At 46.4% G+C, this 20,986-nt stretch overlaps 1 protein-coding gene across 13 annotated transcripts in view; it reads right to left on the bottom strand.

Moving 5' to 3' along the window:
- LOC148403007 (neural cell adhesion molecule 2-like) overlaps positions 1-20,986 on the bottom strand; it is a 177,873-nt gene that overhangs the window by 783 nt on the left and 156,104 nt on the right. For 7 of the 13 annotated variants that reach the window (XR_015862981.1, XR_015862968.1, XR_015862973.1 and 4 more), the window contains 3 exons: positions 18,285-18,362; positions 673-764; positions 45-600 (listed from right to left, as the gene is read on the bottom strand). Coding sequence is in view for 3 of the 13 variants with exons in the window: in XM_088398019.1 (XP_088254145.1) it covers positions 17,759-17,854; positions 18,285-18,362 (174 nt within the window). In the remaining 10 variants the exon portion in view is untranslated. Of the gene's footprint in view, positions 1-44; positions 601-672; positions 765-2,687; positions 2,747-2,823; positions 2,905-17,582; positions 17,855-18,284; positions 18,363-20,986 lie in introns of those variants that run through there. The other 6 variants (XR_015862980.1, XR_015862971.1, XM_088398063.1 and 3 more) reach the window with 4 other exon arrangements.

The raw sequence follows: 20,986 nt of genomic DNA on the forward strand, positions 1-20,986 counted from the left end.
TGAATCTTGAACAGAAAAGAAAAGCCACGCGTGGTGTGGGTCACCTCATGCGCTCAAGTTCGCCAGCATCCTTTTCCAGCGCGTCAGCGAGCAGGAAGGAATCCTCCGACGGCTCGTAAACTTCGCTGAAGTCTCCCCGCGCGTCGTGATCGTAGAGCTCTGGCGTGGGGTAGTTGGCCGGGCCGGGCCGGCATGGCAAACTCAACGCACGCCTCCCCTCCCTTCTCCCCGTACAGGTTGTGGCGCTAACTAGTTCAAATAAAACGTCACACGCTTGATATTTGCTTATTACACCATGCGACGCGCTCCGCTTGACTTCCTTGTACGTCAAGCGTACGCACACTGGCACGTCCGTCAAGACGTCACTGCGTCAACTGGCGTGCCTACGGTAAACGAGAAAGCTCAATTCAAAGGGAACCGAGCGCGTTCTTGCCAAGGATCCTTGTTTTGACTTGTGACTGACGCAGCAGATATTGAGTTTCACACTTTCATATCTTTTTTTCCTTTCAACAATTCGAAGATCTCATTCCTGTAGCATCGGAGTGCTCTCAGTTCCCCGTCCCTGAAGGCAGCACTTTGGAGAAGATTTGGTCGGCATGTCTTTCATGAGTAGAAAATAAAAAGTAGTGTCAAGAGACCGTTTTAATAACAGGCTTTTTAAAAGTCACCTACCTGGCTCGCACACCTCCACCGGGTCGTAGTTGCCCATTCTTCCTTGCAGAGTTGCCCAAGTTCAATCGAACTGTTGTTGTCGTCGTCACTTGCTGTGAATAAAAGGAAACCACAATAATAGAGTTGATTCATCAAGAACTCTCTTAAGTCTATTTCGAACGATTCGGTGAACGATTCTTTTGAACGATTCTTTTGAGTGAACTGATTCCAAAGATTTAGTTGACTTCAAAGAACTGGAATGCCCATCACTACTGCTGCTTCGTCACTTGTGAGCTGTCGCTGCCATCTCGTGGACACTTTGGATAACTGCACTGTTTGCTTGCCTTGCCATCAGATCACTCATCTTTTGACGACCGGCTCAAAATCCTTCTGTCATTGAAGGCATTTTTTTCCCCCTTTATTGGTCTATAGCAGTTGTTTGTCGAGTGATAGAAATTCCAAGAGCAGTACATCAATATTGGTACAAGTGTCCTGCGAGACGCGTTTTCCTGCTTCGGTTGGCTCGTAGCGTCATGAATCCGTGTTTCATAAAGTACACGTTACAAAAACTCATTTTGGCAAGGGTACCAATTGGTACCGTTAAGTAAAACCGGTTTCACTTGAAAGGTGGAAACGTCAAGTTTTCTGCTGCGTTGCTCTTATCAGGACATTCGTACGTCACAATCGTGTTTGATTTATTTATTTTAAATCTGGGATTAATTGAATGAATGATTCAGACCATTTAAACCCTAACCCAACCACAAGGTTCCCCAGATGCTGATGGATAATGGAGAGGCAGTAACGAGGTTGGACTCAAGAGTCAGACATTTCTGATGATTAAAACCCGAACCCTAGTTTGAAACCCTAAGCCTAGCTTTAAACCCTACTTTGAAACCCTAGTTTAAAACCCTAACCCTTGTTCGAAACCCTAGTCTAAAACCCTAGCCCGAGTTTGAAACCATAGTACAACACTTCACCAAGAAGCCTAAAAAGGCAAAGGTAGGGCCTCATTATTGGAGCATGTACGGTTTCCACGAGAGATTTCCTTCCAATCTGGATGGCAGGCATCCGGCATCTTACAAACAAGGAACTTCTCTTCTCTGTCGAAGAACTCTGACTCAAACACTGTTGACATTAGCGAGTCCCCTCGGCCGGATTAATCTCTTGTCTTTATATGACCTCGAAGTTCTCCCTTGACAGAATCTTCGCCTCATTTCAATGCTAATGTGCTGTTTTCAAAGTGTAGCTGCTATTTATTATGAATCAGCTTACCCGCGAGGCGGCAGTTAATCCAGTGCAGAACCTCCGAGAGGTCAAGAAGATACGTAGTGTTTAAATAGACTCGCCTCATCTTACCATTCAGACGGAACAGTCCTACGACCTGCGCGCCGTACAAAGGTCCGTGCGGCTTTCCATTTGCTCTCGGGGGCCACGGAGGAACTGGCTGACGAATGCCGAGAGGTGGCCGCCGTCGCTCGTTAAGACACGCAACCGTCGCTAATCCAATCCAACCGCTACTTGCGATTCTCAATCTTCATGCAGGCAGGCAACAAAACTTTTGTTTGCTTCATGGAAGAGCCTCGAAGGATCGGAGCTGCCGTTCAAAAGCCTTCATCGGCCTCAGAATGAGCGCGTTTACAAAAAAGTGTTCGGTTCACGTTGGTCAAACATAGAAAGGAGTTGTGACTTTTCCTTCTTGTTGTTGTGGTCGTCCTGTCGCTAGATCTAAGGCAACACCAAATTGTGAGCCAAAAAGCTCGGCAGCGGCGGCGGCTCGGCAGCGGTGGCGGCTCGGCAGCGGCGGCCTTGCCCATGAATACAAATCCCGCCGCTTGCCACATTCAATTAGCGCTTGAAAAAAGTGCTTGTGTGGAGCAATTCACAAGGATGGCTGTGACATGTTTGATTAGCGGCTAGTGCACGACATCCAGAGCGCCTGTTTATTTGGAGGATGGCTGCTATTTTTCATGCAGATGCCGTCAACTTCTTTTTTTGCTGTCGCCTTTCGGCATAAAAATGTACGTTGTGACACTCACCCGCGTCTCGTCTCGCCCGGCTTGTCGCCCGGGTTGTCGCTCAATCACCGCCGCTGTGACTGAAAGGAAGGCGGCGTTTAGTTTAAGACTCCTGCGGCACGCACCGTGCCATTAGCTCCCGACGCCCGCCGTTCACCTGTCACTACATCGGCGTGTCGCCATTATAACGAACGCAGCTTAGACATTTTCTCTGCCGGGATGGACAACCGTCAGCTGACTGCAAAACAACGTTGACAAACAAACACAAGGTCAAGGTGACAAGCCAACGCAGCGCTCTGACGTGACGTTCGGGAGCCAGCTGTCACTTTGTTACCTCGGACAGCTGGCACCTGGGATTTGAACTTGAAGAACCCCCCCCGCAAAAAATGTCACTTCAGAGCCAGAAAGGTAAAAAAAATGTTTTTTTTTCCCCAATGATTCAGGAGCGATAATGAAATATGCAGTGAAGCCTTCATCTTTGACAAGTTCCACATCTGTAGTGAAGCGTCTTCTTATTTCTCTTTGTCATCATGTTCTCCTCTCATAGTTGTAAAGTTATTCTTCCTTCACCAAGCAGACTGTGCGAGCCTCTGTTTATTTGCTTGTTTTGAAAATCCCCCCCCCCCCCCCCCCCCTCCAATCTCCAAGCAATTTCTATGCAAATACTATGACCCGCTTTAGAGGAAGCACACTGTGTTTGCCGCCTGTGTCGCGATACAGACAACGTCACAGATGCTGCTCATTTCTGTCAGGTGTCAAGCTTGAGGAGTCACGGACTCCAGGCAAAAAGTCATTCACTGCCATTGACGACTATAGACGTCAAAGATCCATTTGAAGTCGCTTTTGAAATTTCCATCGCCGAGTATCACGTCTCAAATGAATTTTCTCCATGGGGAGCGCGCTCTCATTGTCAAAAGCCTTCAGCCCGTGCCAAAGTCAGACAAATTGACCACGGCAGTCAGTCGAATGATGTGGCTTCGTTGACTTCAAGCGGAAAGACGGAAGCAAAAGCCCAAAACGCTCTTACGGTGAGACACATGAGCCCAGACGCTGAGGAGCGTTGCGGCTCCCTGCCATTTAGTCCAATTGTCACAAATCAAATCAGTCATTCATTTCCCCAGCTGGATCTCTTCAGCGATGGCGGCTCAAGCAGGAGAAGCAAACACAGGAGTCCCGCCAAAGGGAAGAAGAGATGTTTACCAGGTTAGAGCTTGAATTAGCTCCCAACTCCACAGGTGTGAGCAAATGGTTTTATTTGGAGTCAAAGCAAGAAACCGCTTGTCCTCAAAGAATGTGGCGGCCCTCTCCCACGTCGTGAGCACAATTATGATTTCTGAAGAATTGTAGCGGAATACAAGACCGTGGCGGTTGCTAAGCGACCAGACTTTACCGGCGGACACAATGGCTTTGCTCAAGTGGGGAAACATCGGAGGGATTACTTTGTTAATTGAATCGTTTCAAACAAATGCACTAATTACACGTTAGATGAAAATCACATACTAGGTTACGCAAATGTGACGCTTGCGCTATAATGGTCTTTTTTCTCTCTCTGTATATTCATTACACGCTTTGCATCTTTGCCAAAAAAAAGATCTTCAAAATAAGAAGTTGAAAAGGGTTCCAGCATCAACATGTTTTTCTGAAATGAGGACCCTCGGCAATATCAAACACAAGTGGAATCGTCTTCTGTATCGCAAAATTATAGTCGAGTCAAACAGGAATAATCAGTGGAGTTTCAAAACGATCCAGTCTTGCCGGCTGGAAAGTTGTTTTTACAGCTTCAGGCACATGTTAGCGCCAAATTTGAACGCAATGGGCTTTATCACTTTGAAAAGCCGAGCACAAGAGTGCAGTGACGCACTTGGACAATAAACTGACAGCAGAGGGAACAAGCTAAAGAGATGACACATCAACAATTGAAAAAAAGATCAGAACTGAACTGCCACATTCGACTGAGTCATATCGTTTGTTGGACGTCTTGGATATGGCGTGAAGAAACGAAACGAAACAAAACTAGTCTCAGTGGATGACAAGGTCAGGGAAAGATGGCTGACCAACTTCACTTTGATTTCCAAGATGGTAAACTTTTCAAGTCAAATAATAAAATAAGCCGTATGTCGGGATGAATCTGAAAAAGCCACCATTTCGCTAATAGTTGCTCTGTCTTCTTTTTGGTTTCTTCAAAACATGCTAAAATGTTTTAACGTTTCATTTGAAAAGCTCCCGCTTCACAAATTGCAGGCCTGTCCTTTTGTTTCTTCCAAATGTGCAAAAATGTTTGAACAGATAAGAGCAGTTTGGCTCATGGTTGCTCTGTCTTCTTTTTTGTTTCTTCAAAACATGCTAAAATGTTATAATGACCAGCTCCACGATTCACTGTTTCATTTCCAAGGCGGTAAACATTTCCAAGTACAATCATTTGAAAAGCTCCCGCTTCACAAATTGCAGGCCTGTCCTCCTTTTGTTTCTTCCAAATGTGCTAAAATGTTTTAATAGATAAGAGCAGTTTGTTGAAAGGAAAAAAAAAAAATCACAGATGGCATATGGATTAAAAATGTCACACTCGTCAAGGTTACTTTTAATGCATCTCAGGAAAAAAAATCCATTCAATAGGCAGAAAGAAAAATGCAGTGGAGCTATTCAACACTCTAAGAAAAGCTTTTAAATCCACCCGTCCGTCCGTCATCTGTCTGTCCGCCCGCCCGCCCGCCCGTCCGTCCGTCCGTCCGTCCATCCATCCATCCATCCATCCATCCATCCATCCATCCATCCATCCATCCATCCATCCATCCATCCATCCATCCATCCATCCATCCATCCATCCATCTTTCCAATCTACCAATTGGTCCATTTCCGATATGATTTTCTTTGACTCGCTTTCTTGCTTCACATGAGCTAAACACCAAGCCAGTTGTTTGCCACAAAGGAAATGCAACTCCGTGCCTCCTCTGGGATTGGCCCAAGTTAGTCACCCCGGTATGAAGCACGACGAGCTTGTTGACACCGTGGCGCTCCCACAATCCAACACGGACGCAAAAGTCCACGCTCGGCCGGGCGCCGTCGCTCTCTGCGGGATTTAGCGGGTGAGGGGGCCGGCCGCGTGGAGGCAGCACGACTTTCATTGCTGACCCTCGACCCGCGCCGAGGGACGTTATGAAAACGGAGCTAAACGATTGGCAGAGTGAGATAGCCAACTCTATTATAGTGCAAAAGGAGCAGGCGGCCAGCGCCAATGGCTGGACACGATGGCGGCCGTTAGGAGCCGCCGATGGAGTGGCTCGGGGCGCACTTACGTTCCTTGTCAATAGTTCATACAATGTTCAAGCGCTCGCTAACGGCCGATCGTTGACCCCTCTCCGCCCATTGGAGAGTTTACCACTGCTTATCTTCTTCAGGCTCACGGCTGAGATGGAAGATATCGCACCTGACTCGGGGTGGACTTTCTCTTAGGTACATAAGAATGAAGATGGCGCTCGTGACTTTGACTGAGACAAGGCGAGGTTGTCCAAACAAAGCCCACTCGTCCACAACATCACTCCTTTCAGGAGCCGATGCAATTCTTAGATTAAAGATGCGTAGCGCAGACAGATGGGAAATGTAATTACTGAATGTTCCTCAAAACAAAACAAAACAAAACACTCACAAAAAGGAGAAAGACACATTTGTCTTCTAAGTGTGGAGAAATCGAGTCCCCTCCCTGCCGTTGATGAACTGGCATCGAATGATAAGAAGGAGCACGTTGATGGGAGTATTTTTATTTTCCCGTGCTTAACACCTAATGTGTGCAGACAGCAAAGCACAAATCAAACAGTGGCACTGAAGGTAAAAGTTGAAAAAAGAAAAACTTAAGACTGATGACAAAATGAGAGCAAAACATGATTGTGACCCTGAATGACTCTTACCTGTCGGTGGTCTCGGCAAGACGTCCCGCCGAAATCCCCCTTAACCCACTGGACAAGCTCCCCGCCCTCACCTGTCAATCTTCACAGGTTTTGACCTTTTGCAAGACCCCCTTGTGCCCCCTGCCTCCCTCCCTCCCTCCCTCCCTCCCGCAAAGAGTCACAGATGGGTTGAACAATTGCTTGGAGGTCAGATGTTTCAAGCCATATGTTGTCTGTATTCCTCTAACAAGCAAAACGCCACTCCGTAGCAGGGATCGTCCGATTTGGGATTGTCTAGAACCCATATTATGAGTTTGGCCTCAAACCATGCGCTGAATGACCAATATGAGCTGGCAATTTCTATGGGCCGATTGTTATTTGCACGCTAAAATGTCACACAAATAATAACAGTCATAATAATAATGAATGAGCGGATGAATGTTATGAATAAACATTAAGATCCCAAAGATTTTGGCTTAGGGTCCTTCGCTAAGGCAGCCGGCAACAGCACGTAACCCTAACCCTAACCCATCGCACCAATTCACGTGGCTGACCTTAAACGGGCGCTACGAAACACAAATACGGTCCGATGCTTTTTCACAAGCGGTAGCAGCGATATGGCAGCTGGTATTCGGGCTCTGACAGACGCTGTCGCAGACATGTCACCATCCGTCGAGGCGCAAGGAGAAGACACCATCCGATTGAGGGGTCAATCATTTGAAAGGGAACCGCAACTACTGTACAATCAATCAATCAATCAATCAATGCCGATGTGACGGCGTCAGTCAAAAGTGAGCATTAGCGCCCTTTTAAAGGCAGCATGTCTAATGCCAGTGCATTTGAATGAAATATAGAAGCTTCTGTCAGGGTAACATTAAGAATTGATGCGCCTCGTAAATGCCGAGCGGCTTGTTGGAGGCGGCTGGCTGACTCGCTGAGCATCTCAACTGTACAGGGGCCGTCAGGTCTCAATAACGAGCCATAAACCACTCGGCGCTACTTCCGGCGGTGCGCAAGCCAACTCTTCGAAAAGAAACCAACCGACTCGAAAAGTCACCCGTAGCCTCCCGTGAGCCCTCCTCGACCGAATCCCAAAGAGAGGTGGAGACCAAATCGCACCAAATTGCTGCTTTGGTGCTTTTGTGTGGTGAACCTACGAATGCGTCCGTGTTTGAATATGTTTTCAGGCAGTAAGGGGAAATCAATGAGGCCCCGCTCATGCAAATGGCTCATTGACCAATGAGAGTAATGGCCCATGGACAGGCAGCATGCCATTGACTGCTGCTGCTGCTGCTGCTGCTGCTTCGAAGACAGATGGGGGATGAGATCAGTGAATACATTCACCTCGAGCTATCAATCAAAGCTCAGCCATCTTTCCCCACCAGGACAGGAAGTCTCGGTGTATTCGCCCAAGTACGACGTGGAAAGAAAGCCTGGCAGCGCCGCAAAGCCTGACAACCCAAAGCTGAGGGAGAATCAGTCAAAGCGGAGGAGGTGAAGCAGTGCGCCTGCCGTATTCTTATCTCGCCTTGGCACCGACTGGCTCCGGACGGCAAAAGCGCAATTTCCCTAAAAAGCTCATCGGTATTCGTTGCTTTCCTGGACCCCGTGCGCTCATGTTGCATATATTGATGCGCAGCAGGTTGGAGGTGTCGTACGGCATCCTAATTGTTGTCCAGACGGACAGCGCTTTTCGATAGCGCTCATGAAGGCTAAGAGTCTTCAGTTGCGTGTTTTTGGAACCTGCGAAGATGGAGAAGAACTCGCTAGCAGTGTGACTAGCATGCTCACGATACATATATTGCGCTTTGAGCCAAAGGCGGCAAGTTAACACCCCACAAGCACATTGGGGGATATGTATGTATAGATAGATAGATGGATTTTTTTTTTTTTGGGGGGCCTGAGAAGACAAGCTGAGAGGTCGTCCACTTATTCTTAACCCTGTGGGAGCACCTGCAAAATCTATCTCTGCCTTACCAGACCTTCACTCGAGCTGAAAGGTCACTCAGCTGTCAGGGAGTAAAAGTCAATAGCTCAACCTTTCAGGCATGTCTCAATACTGCGTGTCACCGTCACAGCGCCGCAATCTCTCAGTCGGACTGCTCGCTGGGTTTGGCATTCCTGGCTCTGACGGTCCACTCGCTTCCTCTCTGGCTGCCGCAGCCAACATCTTTGAGACCAGCCAAAAGATGATGTACCCAAGGTCCAGACATTGATATCTGTCCGTCTGTGCCCCAATGAAATGGACAAAAAATGCATTAGATGAGCTGCGTCAGTCTTTCGATGCGCTCTGAGCAGGTCTACATTGAGACAGATTTCCTGCCATCAAATTGTCTGTCCTCCATAGCTCTGCCACAATTCCCAGCTTTGGAGCAGTCTGCCAAATTAGAATACGCCATGTTTATGCAGATGCACTCACTGTCTATGAAAAGAGATCTCTGTCTATTATTATACTACATGTCAATCCCAAAATTTGCAAAGCAACCTTACAATGCTGAAAAAGGTTTGACGACACCTCAACCAACGCTCGCTCACAGCTTGCTGGCTTTACAGTGCAAATTATAAATGAGCAGCAAGTTCCAGAATTGGCAGCGCCTCTCATGCCTGAGCGACGAGGCCAAAGTGGCAGCGGCGGCGCAACAAAGTTAGCTCGGCGCTCTTTGATCGTCAGCAATGACATGCGTCTTCCGTGGCGCTTTGAAGCCAAAGGTTAGAGAAAAAGGCAAGATAAGAAAAGCAGAGACATCAAAACAGGCAGCATTCAAATGCCACGGAAAGAAATGCCACTGTGCTGATGCGTAGGTGCGTGCGTGCGTCTCTTCCTCGTCTGGACCCGGCCGAATTGAAGAACAATAGCGCGCGTCTTTGGAAGGCGCCACATAGTAGCCGAGGTGTGGACTGTGAAATCTTGTTGGACAGCACATGGGCCGCAAATGGCGGTCGATACGGATTTTTCGATCAGCGCAAGGCTCGCTGTGGGTCAGCGGTCGACATCAAGCTGAGCTGGCCATCACGGAAGTCTTGGGGTGATCATTTGCTGGCAACCTTGCTCAGACCAGAGGAGGGCAGACAGCAGGCCCACCGTCATTTTGTTGACTAATATGTGAACAGTGGGCGTCAAAAGCGCCCAAAAATCATCCCGATGGGGGGGGGTCAAACAATCAGTGATGCGGGGGCGGACTCCAAGTGCTCAAATCACAGTCCAGACATGCTTCCGCCAGCTGGCCACATACGTATAGTAAAAGAAACCAAAACGTCGGCTTTGACTTGCCATGATTTAAATGGACTGTGATGGCTCTCACAGTAGCGCATCCCTCCCTCACACAGATGGGTGAACGGCTCTCTGTCAGCACCAAGTCTGACGTAGGATTTCATTTGATTGACTGACAGGCAATAAATGGACCATTATTATAGTGCGTCCATTTGTGGTCGAGACTGAGCCATTGAACACATTCGGTCCAGCCACCACCACCATCACCGCCGCCGCATCAAATCCCCCGACATCTATTTCACGGCTGGACGCCGACTCGAATGGAGGGATAAGCCTATTGGAGATGAAGTCTCTCCCTAATATTGCTGGAACAATGGAGGATGGCCTTCAGATCGCTCAGAGCAGCTTAGAAAGACCCACGGCTATGTGGCTTGTTTACATCCGCAGCTGCCTCTTGGGCCAAGACAAAGAGGGATGCGTGCGAGAGAGAGGGAGAGAGAGGAGGCTGGAACTGGAGAACAAAAGAAGAGAAAGATAGATTTCAGCGAAACAGGATAAAGGTGATCGTCAGCGTGGCGACAAGGAATCGTTGAGGGAGCGCAAGTTCAGTGCTAAATGCGGAGGAGGGGACAAACAACTCGCACATTTCAAAGAGGTGAAACGACAAGTCGTGAAGGGAAAGAAAAGGACAAAAGTGGCAACATTCCTCTGGGAAGGAAGCTAGCCAGCCAGCCAGCCAGCCAGCCAGCCAGCCGGCCAGCCGGCCGGCCAGCCAGCCAGCCAGCCAGCCAGCCAGCCAGCCAGCCAGCCAGCCAGCCAGCCAGCCAGCCAGCCAGCCAGCCAGCCAGCCAGCCAGCCAGCCAGCCAGCCAGCCAGCCAGCCAGCCAGCCAGCCAGCCAGCCAGCCAGCCAGTTCAGCTGAACAATTCCAGAGCATGGCGGCTCCCATTGAACCCAAGTAGCGCGAGATGACAAAAGCCCAGCTCCTCGAAGGCAACGTACACTCAGCGAGAGACGCTTGGGCGCCGAGCGGCAAAGGGCAATTAAGCCGAGCTCCTGCTGCTCTGCTCGCCGCCAAATGCCATCGGCGCGCTCCGCCAAATTTGCTGCAGCCAAAAAGAACCACCGCTGAGTAAGAACATCAAGCCGTCATGTTGTTTTAGCCATAATGCGCTCAACGGCCGCGCCTCATTTCAAGGTGGGAAAAACAAAACACACAGGCAAGTGGGACCGCCTCATCGATCCTTTTATTACTTGTACCGTGGAAGCTATCGTTCCTCAAAGGGTTCAAGCAAAGTGAGTCGATCCATCTTAACGACAGGTCCGCACCAGCCAACCTGTGATGGATGGGGGCAGATATGGCGGCGTGGGAGATTAGCCCAAGCGCACGCGCCGTCGCCGACAAATTGCTGGCTCGAAAATTCTGCGGCCTGTGCGCGCTCCGGAGTCATGATTTTGTCATTTACCAAAAATCAATTAACTCCTCTTTATCTTGATCTCAACAAGGAAACAACAACGATAATTGATACGGTGGCTTTCCAGGATGTTGGCCGACCTTACTCATGGAAAACTACTCAAGTACTAAGGGGTGGGTAACTTCTCTTTTTCCCAAAATAGAAACATCAAATGGACAAAAGGAATAGAATCCAGAAGAAGATTTAGACGGTCTGTTTGCTAAAATTTCCGAGTGTAAATATTTTGTGTATGCTAACAGGCTGCTAACAGGCTGCTAACCGGCTGCTAACAAGCTAATAGCGCAGAATTTTGCCTACTACTAATCTGTGATATACGTAATAAGACAAAAATGCAGGCAGTGAGGTTAAAAGCAAACAAAATCACACAACTAAAAGTTCCTTGGATGAGGAAATAAGGTAAAGGCTGTTGTCAGCAATCTGGGGATTTTCAGGGTAGCTTAGAGTGGAAAGAAGCGCCCCCGCCCCCCATCCCAATCTCTGACTAGCCTTTGTGATGCTACGCTGTCCACATGTCAGCGTTGCAATATGACCCGACGGCGTCGCACCTCTCTAACCTCACTTGTCACGTACGCCACTCAAAGGCCGTCCAATTTCCTGCGGCTCATTTTGTCCAACTGACCTCCTTCCCCTGTCAACCCTCTTCCTCTTCCTCTTCCATTCCACTGATCCTATTTGGGCCCAAACAAGGAAAGTTGCTCATAGCGGTCAGAGCTTGCTGAACCCTTGCTGTGCTGCGCTGTGTCTGTCGTTAGGCTGTGGACTCATTTCTCCTGGTTTTGCACCTCTTTCGAATGAGCATCAATTCAACAAGCGCAAGTTGAAAGGCATTTACCGGCCTCTTATTCGAAAGGGTTAACCTGCCGCTCTTGTCTAATTTGGGCCCATTATCAGTTCATGCGCACCGACCGATGACGGTCTGACAAAATAAACGGGACCGCTACGTAATTCTTATGAATGAGTCAACACGTCCGGCCTCCCGGTTAAGTTGGGTCGTGCGCATAGGCGCATCTTTCGCTCGTCCAGGTTGTGCAAAGGTTCTGCTGAGCTGAATTAACGTGCAGCGACCCTGAAGCAGAAATGTCAAAATTGCTCGCCTCTATCTCTATTGCGCAGCGCTGCCAAGCGTTTCCGACAGACCTCATCCGCTCAGTGGCCATACATGAGTGGACAAGGGAAGAAAAGAGGCACTTTTAATCCAATATTACCAGCGCGGCAGCATTGCTGTGGAAAATTACAGTCTTTTTTCTTGCATTGGAGAGCTCAAGCTTGTTGGCCTTATTTTGCCTTTGGGGATTTAAGTTTTGCTCTTGCCGCAGTCCTTAAAGGCTTCAAAACAATATCATTGATCAGCAGCACATTTGTCGTCAATATGCAGATATGGAGAGGTAGTAAGTCAAGTCAACAAGGAAATATTCTCCCCAAATCAATAGGAAGCCACATTGACTTCTCCAAAGGCTTAGGAAAGATGCGCTTGGCGGTCGGCCCTCTCGTCAGAGCCTCCACGGATTACAAACAAAGGCAGATGTGAGGCTCATTCCCAACATATGGTAAACTTGAATTCTTCAGCCTGGCGGTAGAGTTGAAGCTGCACCAACGTGCTCTCGGGAACTCCCGCGCACTTTCATCGTCACAGACTGGAATATTTTCATTAATAAGCGTGCAGGCGACACTTTTGCTTTAAACGGGACAAGTCATTTCATGCCCATTTGCCTTGTGCGGTGAAATGAGCTTTTCTGTGCTGTAATGTGAGGACGCTTCCCAAGTTCTTTTTGATTCTGCAAATAGCCAGAGACGCTGATGATTGGGGACATTGCCTGCGGGATGTCGGTGACTGAGCGCTGGGCCGGGCCGGGCGCTGGTGTCAAAAAGCTGCACAAGGGGCGCCATATCCCACGGCCCGCCTGAACCGGCCTCCCTCATTAGCGCGTCGGCTAGCGTTACATCACAGATGTATGCTAATGAAAGGCGACAGGAAATCAGGCATCGCACCGCTTTGGCCACATTTCCTCCCTTTCCATCACTTCTTCCGACATGCACAGGAGCAGGTCACAGACTACTGATAAGGCAGAACTAATTGTTCTGTGAAGCCAGACCGGCCGGCCGGCTTTTACACAACACTTCCTTATAAGGCTTTGATGGTTTAAGCCTTAAAGGGGATTTGTCATGAGGTCCACTTTTCCCTTCCACATCAAAAAGATCCATCCCTCATTTCCCATGATGTATTTGTCAAAACTGCCATTTAGGTGAACAGTCAGCGGCAATATGCTGCGAAGCATGCGGCAATGCCGCCGCCGCCGCCACCATTTGAGTTCTACGTGTCTCGAAACGGCTACGCTAATTGGTTTCCTGACAATGAACACCACGGAGACGTTGCGTGGTGACTACAATCCAATTTCTAGAACACCGCTTATCAGGGTTGGACTGGCCATCGGGCAAAGCGGCCAGATGTCTGGTGGGCCGCCCGCCCGCCCGCCCGCCGTCTTCGGGGGCAGATACGGCGCAACTCATTCAGTTTTAATTAATTTCTTGGTAATTAATAAACCATTAAATATTGTTTTCCTAAGCGCCCGACCCACAGTCTATAAAATCATTCAAACAGTCAATTGAGGAAATTTGTTAAAATGCAAATAGTCTTTTTCTTTTAGCGCGTGTGTGTGGAACAACTGACAACCCGCCTGGTGGGATGCTGCTGTGAGGTACAAAACACGACATGACCACAGCGGCCTCACACAAGGATAAAAGCCACAGCGTTAAAATCCTCTCCCTATCAAGCCCAAATGAATGACTAAGAAACATGCAGAGGGAACAAACTTGCTTAATTAGGCTGCGTGAATATCTGATGACCTTGTCTGGCTGTCAAAGATGGACGGAGGTGACATCAGTGCATCAGTAGATAAAAAATGCGCCTGCCCGCTTTGGTTGATAAAAACATCCGTCAGATGAAAAATGACAATCTATGTATTTATGCATCCTATCAAACTGCTGTCTAAGGTGTGCGTGCGCGTGTACGCTTGCTTGGCCCGAAGCGATATCGCATGATCCCACCATGCAGTCATCATCACTCCTGGCTGCATCTGCGTCCGCATCTTTTGTCGGCGTTGGGTCGGTCACGCTGACGCTCAGTCAGTCAGGTGAAATTGAATGGAAGCAGCGCCTCACTCCAAGGATACCTACCGTCTTCCCGATGGCCAATGAAATACGCGGTTAGCGCTTTGAAATATCATATACATGAAGGCGGCGGCTCTTAAAACGGTTACAGTTGCTATTCTATTCTATGACATTTCACGAACATCTCAGTCCGATGCTGAAACGGTCTTGCGTGGTTGCTCACAGCTGCCCTTAAAAGGCACGCCGCTGGCCATAACATATATAAAGTTAGCGCTGACGTTTATTTGCCTTCTAACTGCTTTTCGAGGTTCTCCTTTGCTATACAATACGCCAGTTGACATCTCGGGGTTAGACAAAGTATTTGGAACTATGTGGGGAGAAAAAAAAAAAACATTTCAGGGTCTGGCTCCTTCATAAAATATTTATTAACGGCACAGCGATGGTTACTGTCATCAGTAAAGAAAAAAACAAAAAGAAAAGATAACGGTCTTTCACATGCTGGGCAAGTAGCCACAAGGTGGCGCAAAATTCCGGCCAAATTTTCTAGAAGGCAGCTGGAACTTTAAAGAGTTTGCGAGGGATTTGCGCCACCTTGTGGTTACTTGTTACGGTCATGTGATAGATACATCGTTAGAAACCTGAGTGCCTGGAAATTAGATGAATGCCCTTCCTTCATTTGAAAATATCATCATATCTGCAGGCTCAATGAGCATTTAAATCAGACACAAAACAGGAATGGTCGCCGCATTCATCTGACACGGACGGCTGCTGCCATTTGGGCACCACACAAGATGTCAGTGGGACAACTCAGCTTTTGTTTGTTTTTTTTCTTCTTCTTCTTCTTCTTCTTCCCAAGACATGGACTTGACAGAAGCACTGATTGGGTGAGACTGCACGGGACGTCTTTGAAAAAGTCTCCCTGCCCAGTTCTAATTGATTCCCCGCAGGCTTACGCAGCACGCTAGTACCATTAACCATTGAAAAGGGAGAACGAGCGGCACTCTACTTTTTAAAAAAGTTCAAAGCTTGGCTGCAAGATGCCATGAAAGCAAAACGACTCCCTGCCTCCATTGTGTTCAAAAGGGCATTTTTCAAAGGCGCATAAACAACAGAATGACTGGCTGGCTTTTGAATGGTCATCCCACAGGTTGAGGGCGACTGACTGACTGACTGACTGACTGACTGACTGACTGACTGACGGACTATCCCGCAAGCAGGCGGATTCAACCTGATAACAGATGAAAAGCTAGTGCATCTCACGGCTGTTACCAAGGCAACCAGAAGCTGTCCTAACTAGCAACCAGCAGACCTTAGGTGAAGTGTACGCTCTCTAGAAGTTGACTTTCTTCCCTTAACCTGCCGCTCCGTGCTTCTTATTCACATCACACGTGCGCGCAGTGCGGCTCAAAGCACCGTTGCCGAGCGGCGGGGAAATGGACCCTGGAGGGTCAGCGGGCGACCCCGTCGTGCCCGCCCCGGGCCAAAGGAGACGGAGGGCTGGATGGGAAATCCTTCCAAGTCCCGTCTGGCCCCGGTGAGATTACCAGGGCGGTAATAGGATCGGCCGTTTTCCGTAATAGAACACAGAAAGGCTAAGCTCTCGCTCTGGCCTTGGATCACTAGCGAAGCAACAACAACAAAGAAAGAACGAAAGAAAGAAAGAAAAAAGCTTGCTCTCTCCGTCCGTCCGTCCGTCTTTGCTGGCAGCCAAGGAAGCTTAGTCACCTTTCCACAAGTGACTTACAGCAAATAATCAATTGCTCACTTCAATCAGGCCACTTCTTTTTTTTTTTGGAACCCCAAGAGTAGATTAGACCGTTTGATGAATTTCAATTAGGTTGCTGACATCGGAGTACAAAAAAAGAGCTCTTATCCAGCATAATATGCCGTTGAATGAGTTGAAATTAAACAAGAGAAAAAAGTACCGAAAATATGACTCCAAAGGTTTTACGGTGCCTCCCAGACAACTGGAGAATAAGGGAAAATGTTGACATATGAGAAGGAGAATCACCTTCTTAATCTGCTTCTCATTTATTTGTTTTGGATTCCTGACAAGTGAGTCCTGTTTTGTTGTAAATCCATTTGAAGGAATTATTTGCGATGATATTATTTTGGCTGGTTTTGTTTTAACACCGCAGTCTTGTTGATCCAAATAAAAATGACATCAGAGGACATCTGCTTTTTATTGCAGTTTCAAAACGACTACTTACTTTTAATGTGGTTCATATTTTTTCCTTGTAAAAAGATTAGAGACGTGTATTCATTTCCTTGGTCTAACCAAGCTTTGAGGCCTAGCACAATGATGAAAGACTCAAAAGAAATGAACACATTTGTTCTCCTGAGGCACTTAAGTCTTTGACAAGTGTGATATTGAAGGCTTTTCCTCGGTGCGTATCATTCAGCCATCAACCGTATGCAATCTTTATGACACTTGTCCCGCAGACAAAATCTACATATTGAATGCTCTCAAGAGAAACAAGTGTCACCTGTCTCCAAGGGTTGCTATGGTGACCGCATTTCATCCTTCAAACACAATATGGCCAAGCCAAGCGAGTAAAATGCTCTCAGGTCGGGCTCAAGGGCAACTGGAAATAAAATAAGTACAGTGTGGGTGCGTGAGTGCGTGTGTGTGCGTGTGTGTGCGCGTGCGGCAGGGATTACGTTTGAATTTGAATTCAGCTAAGCAAAACAGAAACATTCTCAACCTCTATGTGTAGCAACTGTGGTTTGCCACTTTCTAGGTAAAGGAACTAGATTGGGGCTCTTCAAAACGAACAGAATTATAATCATAAAATGACTTATTTGTTAAAACAAGTTATTTGTTAAAACCGTTCTCTGGGGTTTGAAATGTGTCAACACTATTATTATTATTATTATATATTTTTTTGGACTGATTGACAACTTTTATTCCGAACATTCAAATACACAAACAATAGCGAGCGTCCCCTTTGCTATCAGACAAAATCCCTCCATAAAACCAAATGAAATTGAGGAAGCAAAATAAACACAGAGAAAAGAGAGAAAATGTACAACTATGTACAACAAGTATGACTGAAGGCCAGAAAATACTTTACATTCTCATTTTCGTATAATTTGTCTAATAAGTCTTTAAGTCATGAATGCTTCTCTGAGACAGTAATAGAGAAGCAAGGTGGCTTTCAGTCCCCAAGGTAAGAGAGGTTTTGAAGGAGGGGGGGGGAGGGAAGAACTTGTGTAAATGAAGCTAGATCCCAGCTTCATTTACACAAGTTCTTCCCTTTTTTTCATGCATGAAACTCCGGTGCTGCATAATGAAATACAAGTTCCAGGTGTCCAGTTGCTCGTCTCCAGCCTGCCCACTCAGGTACATCACCGTGTTATCTGGGCTCTGACATAACTGGCCTCTGTAGAAATGATTAACGACGGTCTGACAGTGATGTTATACACAGTTCATTTTAGGCGACATCCCGCGGGTGCAGCTTGTTGCATTACAATCACACTCTTGCCGCAAGTACAGGCAAGTGGCCAGCATTTTCTAAGAAGTACATTCAAATAAATAAAAAGTTGGATCAATCATGAATAAATACATTCAAATCAATTCATTCATTAATACATTTGAATAAAGTCGTAAGTAAGTAAATATGCACGCACAGACGCGCACATACACTACATGCTAATTCACAGCACTTGCTGTCTCGGACTACCTGGTGATAAATGGATTGGGGCATTGTGTCACTTTTCCTCATTTAGAGTCTACGCTTTATGGTTGAATGCTGTGAATTAATCATCCTATTATGTGACAAGGTAATGAGCTGGACTGGAGGGGAAGGGAAAAAAAAAAAGAAAAAAACAAGGCTGTTCCACATCATTGTTTTTGTTTTGTTTGCTAGTGGATGGAAACCCAGAGACAAAAAAATGGAGCGAAAGAGGGAATCTTATTATAAACTTTGGCAAAACGAGCTCACCGCAGGGTGTTCGCTGTTCCAAAAGCGCTTGTTGACCTCCATCTTGTTGCGTGTAACGAGCTCCTGGGAGAGCAGCACCTGAAAATACACGTATTTAATATTTGACTTTCATCTCCCGAGCAAGGAAGTGGGTTAGATCCCTGTTATTTCTTGATTTAGTCATTCATTAAATTTGCAACCGCAGTGCGCTTCAAACAAGAAGCAGTTGAACTTTGACCCGTCTTTGATAGTCCCAAAAGCTATTCATTATTGCAAACATTTTGCGCTCCCCCGAGTCTTGCAAAGCAGGACTTCATTCTGGGGCTTATTTATTCAGCTCTACCGCTACGTGGTGAGCTGAGCGAATGATGGCAACATTCGTCTTTTATTTCCCGTGGCTGCTATGTGGACACGCGAAGACAGATGGATTGGAAGACCGTTATTCAAACGATTCTTGCGCATGCTGTGTAAATGCCCTACAAAACACCCCACCCCGCTTATCGATATCTATATCTATATATTTTTGTATATATCTATCTATCTCTATATAAAGAGACTTCTGTATTTAAAGCTTCTATTCAAAGACTTTATGCATCGCCTTGTGACAAAACAAAGCTGTCTTTGATAATATACACAACAGTAGGTTGAACTTTTTTTCAAGGTCACCGTGGCAACCGACCCAGGCAATAAAGCTCGAGCGGATGGTGGGGGATGTTTATGTTGAACGGCTAATGGATAATGAGTTTGACAGCAGCTCTCCAGCCAAGTATTTGTATGTATGGCCACTGGCGACTTTGGAGACATATTACAGAGAGTAGAAAGCCACAAACACAAGGCCAAGCAGCCGCAACATTAGCTTCCCTTGCACAAACTAAAATGTTGACGCCAATCTCGTTACGATACGGTAGGAGACGTTTGCTTACCACAAACTACAAGCACAATAAACACATTGGCAAATCGATTCTTATACGAGCTTAAAAATAGGATCATCATTTGTTTTATGTTGAACCAAATCTATCATGATTTGATTTTCAGGTATATGGTAACCTTAGATTGACAAAGAATTGCTATGAACTTCAATAGTTGTTTTTTACATTGTGGCTAATCACTAATCACTTCAATAAATGTATTATCTCCTGTCTCAATTGTTTTGCTTTTTTGTTAACCGCACAAAATAATAAATGTAGTGTTGATCACATTTAGCAATAATCACTTGATAGCAAATCAATTTATTTGAGCATTTGGTTAACTTTGGGTATTATTCAGAAGCCGTTCAAGATGTTGGACAGCACAGCTGAGCGGTATCGTCAGAAATGAAAAACATATCATTCATATCGATAGGAATCATTTCGTACCTAGCGTAGAGCCCTGGGCTAGGGACCCCACAAGTGATCCTTAACAGTTTGGATTTTTGAAGCGCACATATTGATATTGGTCTGTCTTCTAAGTAGCTTTCCATTGATATGGCAAACCTCCATATCGCTTCCATTTTTCAGCATGTTTTGATTCATTATGTACATAAATACTGTGAATTTCCCCAGTGCTCAAGATCACATTTTCCACACAATTTTTTTGGTCTTAACAGGCATTTTAGGAAGGAGAAATCACTTTTCATTTGATTCTAAATGGGTAGGATGTGGCAAACATCTTTGAGATTTTGATAACTGGATTTTGTAGGTCATGGCAGATGGGCCGTGACAGGCACAGTGAACAATTTAATAAGATCGCGTCTTGGAGCTGTTTTTGTCAATTAATGGCAAATGAATTGCTCATTATATTAATGAGTTATAAATGCGTTCCGTGCAGTTTGTTTTGATCTCCTACTTCCCTGCACACAACATCAGTTCACCCCTAAGAAGCAGCATACAGGAAAAGGAACGGGCACAGCTTGTTCGTATTGCAAACATGACCCTTGGTTGATCCATTCATTTGAGACATATTTTCTTTTCACTCTAGCAGAAACTTTCGATGAGACCAGAGGGATATAAATTGCAGCAGGAGGGAAGTGGGAAGTAAATGGAAGAAAAATCAACGCCTAACAAACAATCAGCACTGACGACGGGGCTGGCTGCGGCTGATTGTTTGATGAGCAGCATACAGAGCAGCTTCCAAAGTAGTCGTGGCTTGAATGGATGGGATTGGAAAAAACACAAATGGCTTGGAAACCAGTCACAATTTTAAGTGTGTCTAAAAAAACAACTCGGTTGAATTTTGATCCACATCTACGATCAGATTTCATCTTATTTGAGATAAATAGACACATAAATAGATACATGGACGGACGGACGGACAAATTGTGCATTACTAGAATTGCAAATGGTCTTCACTTTTAATGATATCTATTTTTTTTAAATATCTGACCAGTTTTGACTCGTCTGATTTGAAAACGAGTTATTTGTCAGTTTGTTTTGTAGCTATATATAATATGAGGCGCTTATACGTTGATTTGGGTTGACAGTCATAATGGCCCTCCCTCCGAAAGAAGCTATGACGACATTGCGGCCCGCCCCAAAAAAAACGACTTTGACACCCCCGGTGTAGGGGTACACTTGCTTGTCTTGTGTGCCGACACCGTGAGTTCCATTCCCACATATGACGGTGTGAATGACAATGTCAAGTCATGTCAATGTTTCACCCAGTTCTTGCTTAAACTTGAAAAAAGCCTGCTCTGAACAATACAAAGGGACAAGTCCAATCTTCATTTCGTTTACCTTTAATTGGGT

Source organism: Syngnathus floridae, chromosome 2 (assembly GCF_059516105.1).
Source record: "Syngnathus floridae isolate MCC-2025c chromosome 2, RoL_Sflo_1.0, whole genome shotgun sequence".
NCBI lineage: Eukaryota > Metazoa > Chordata > Actinopteri > Syngnathiformes > Syngnathidae > Syngnathus > Syngnathus floridae.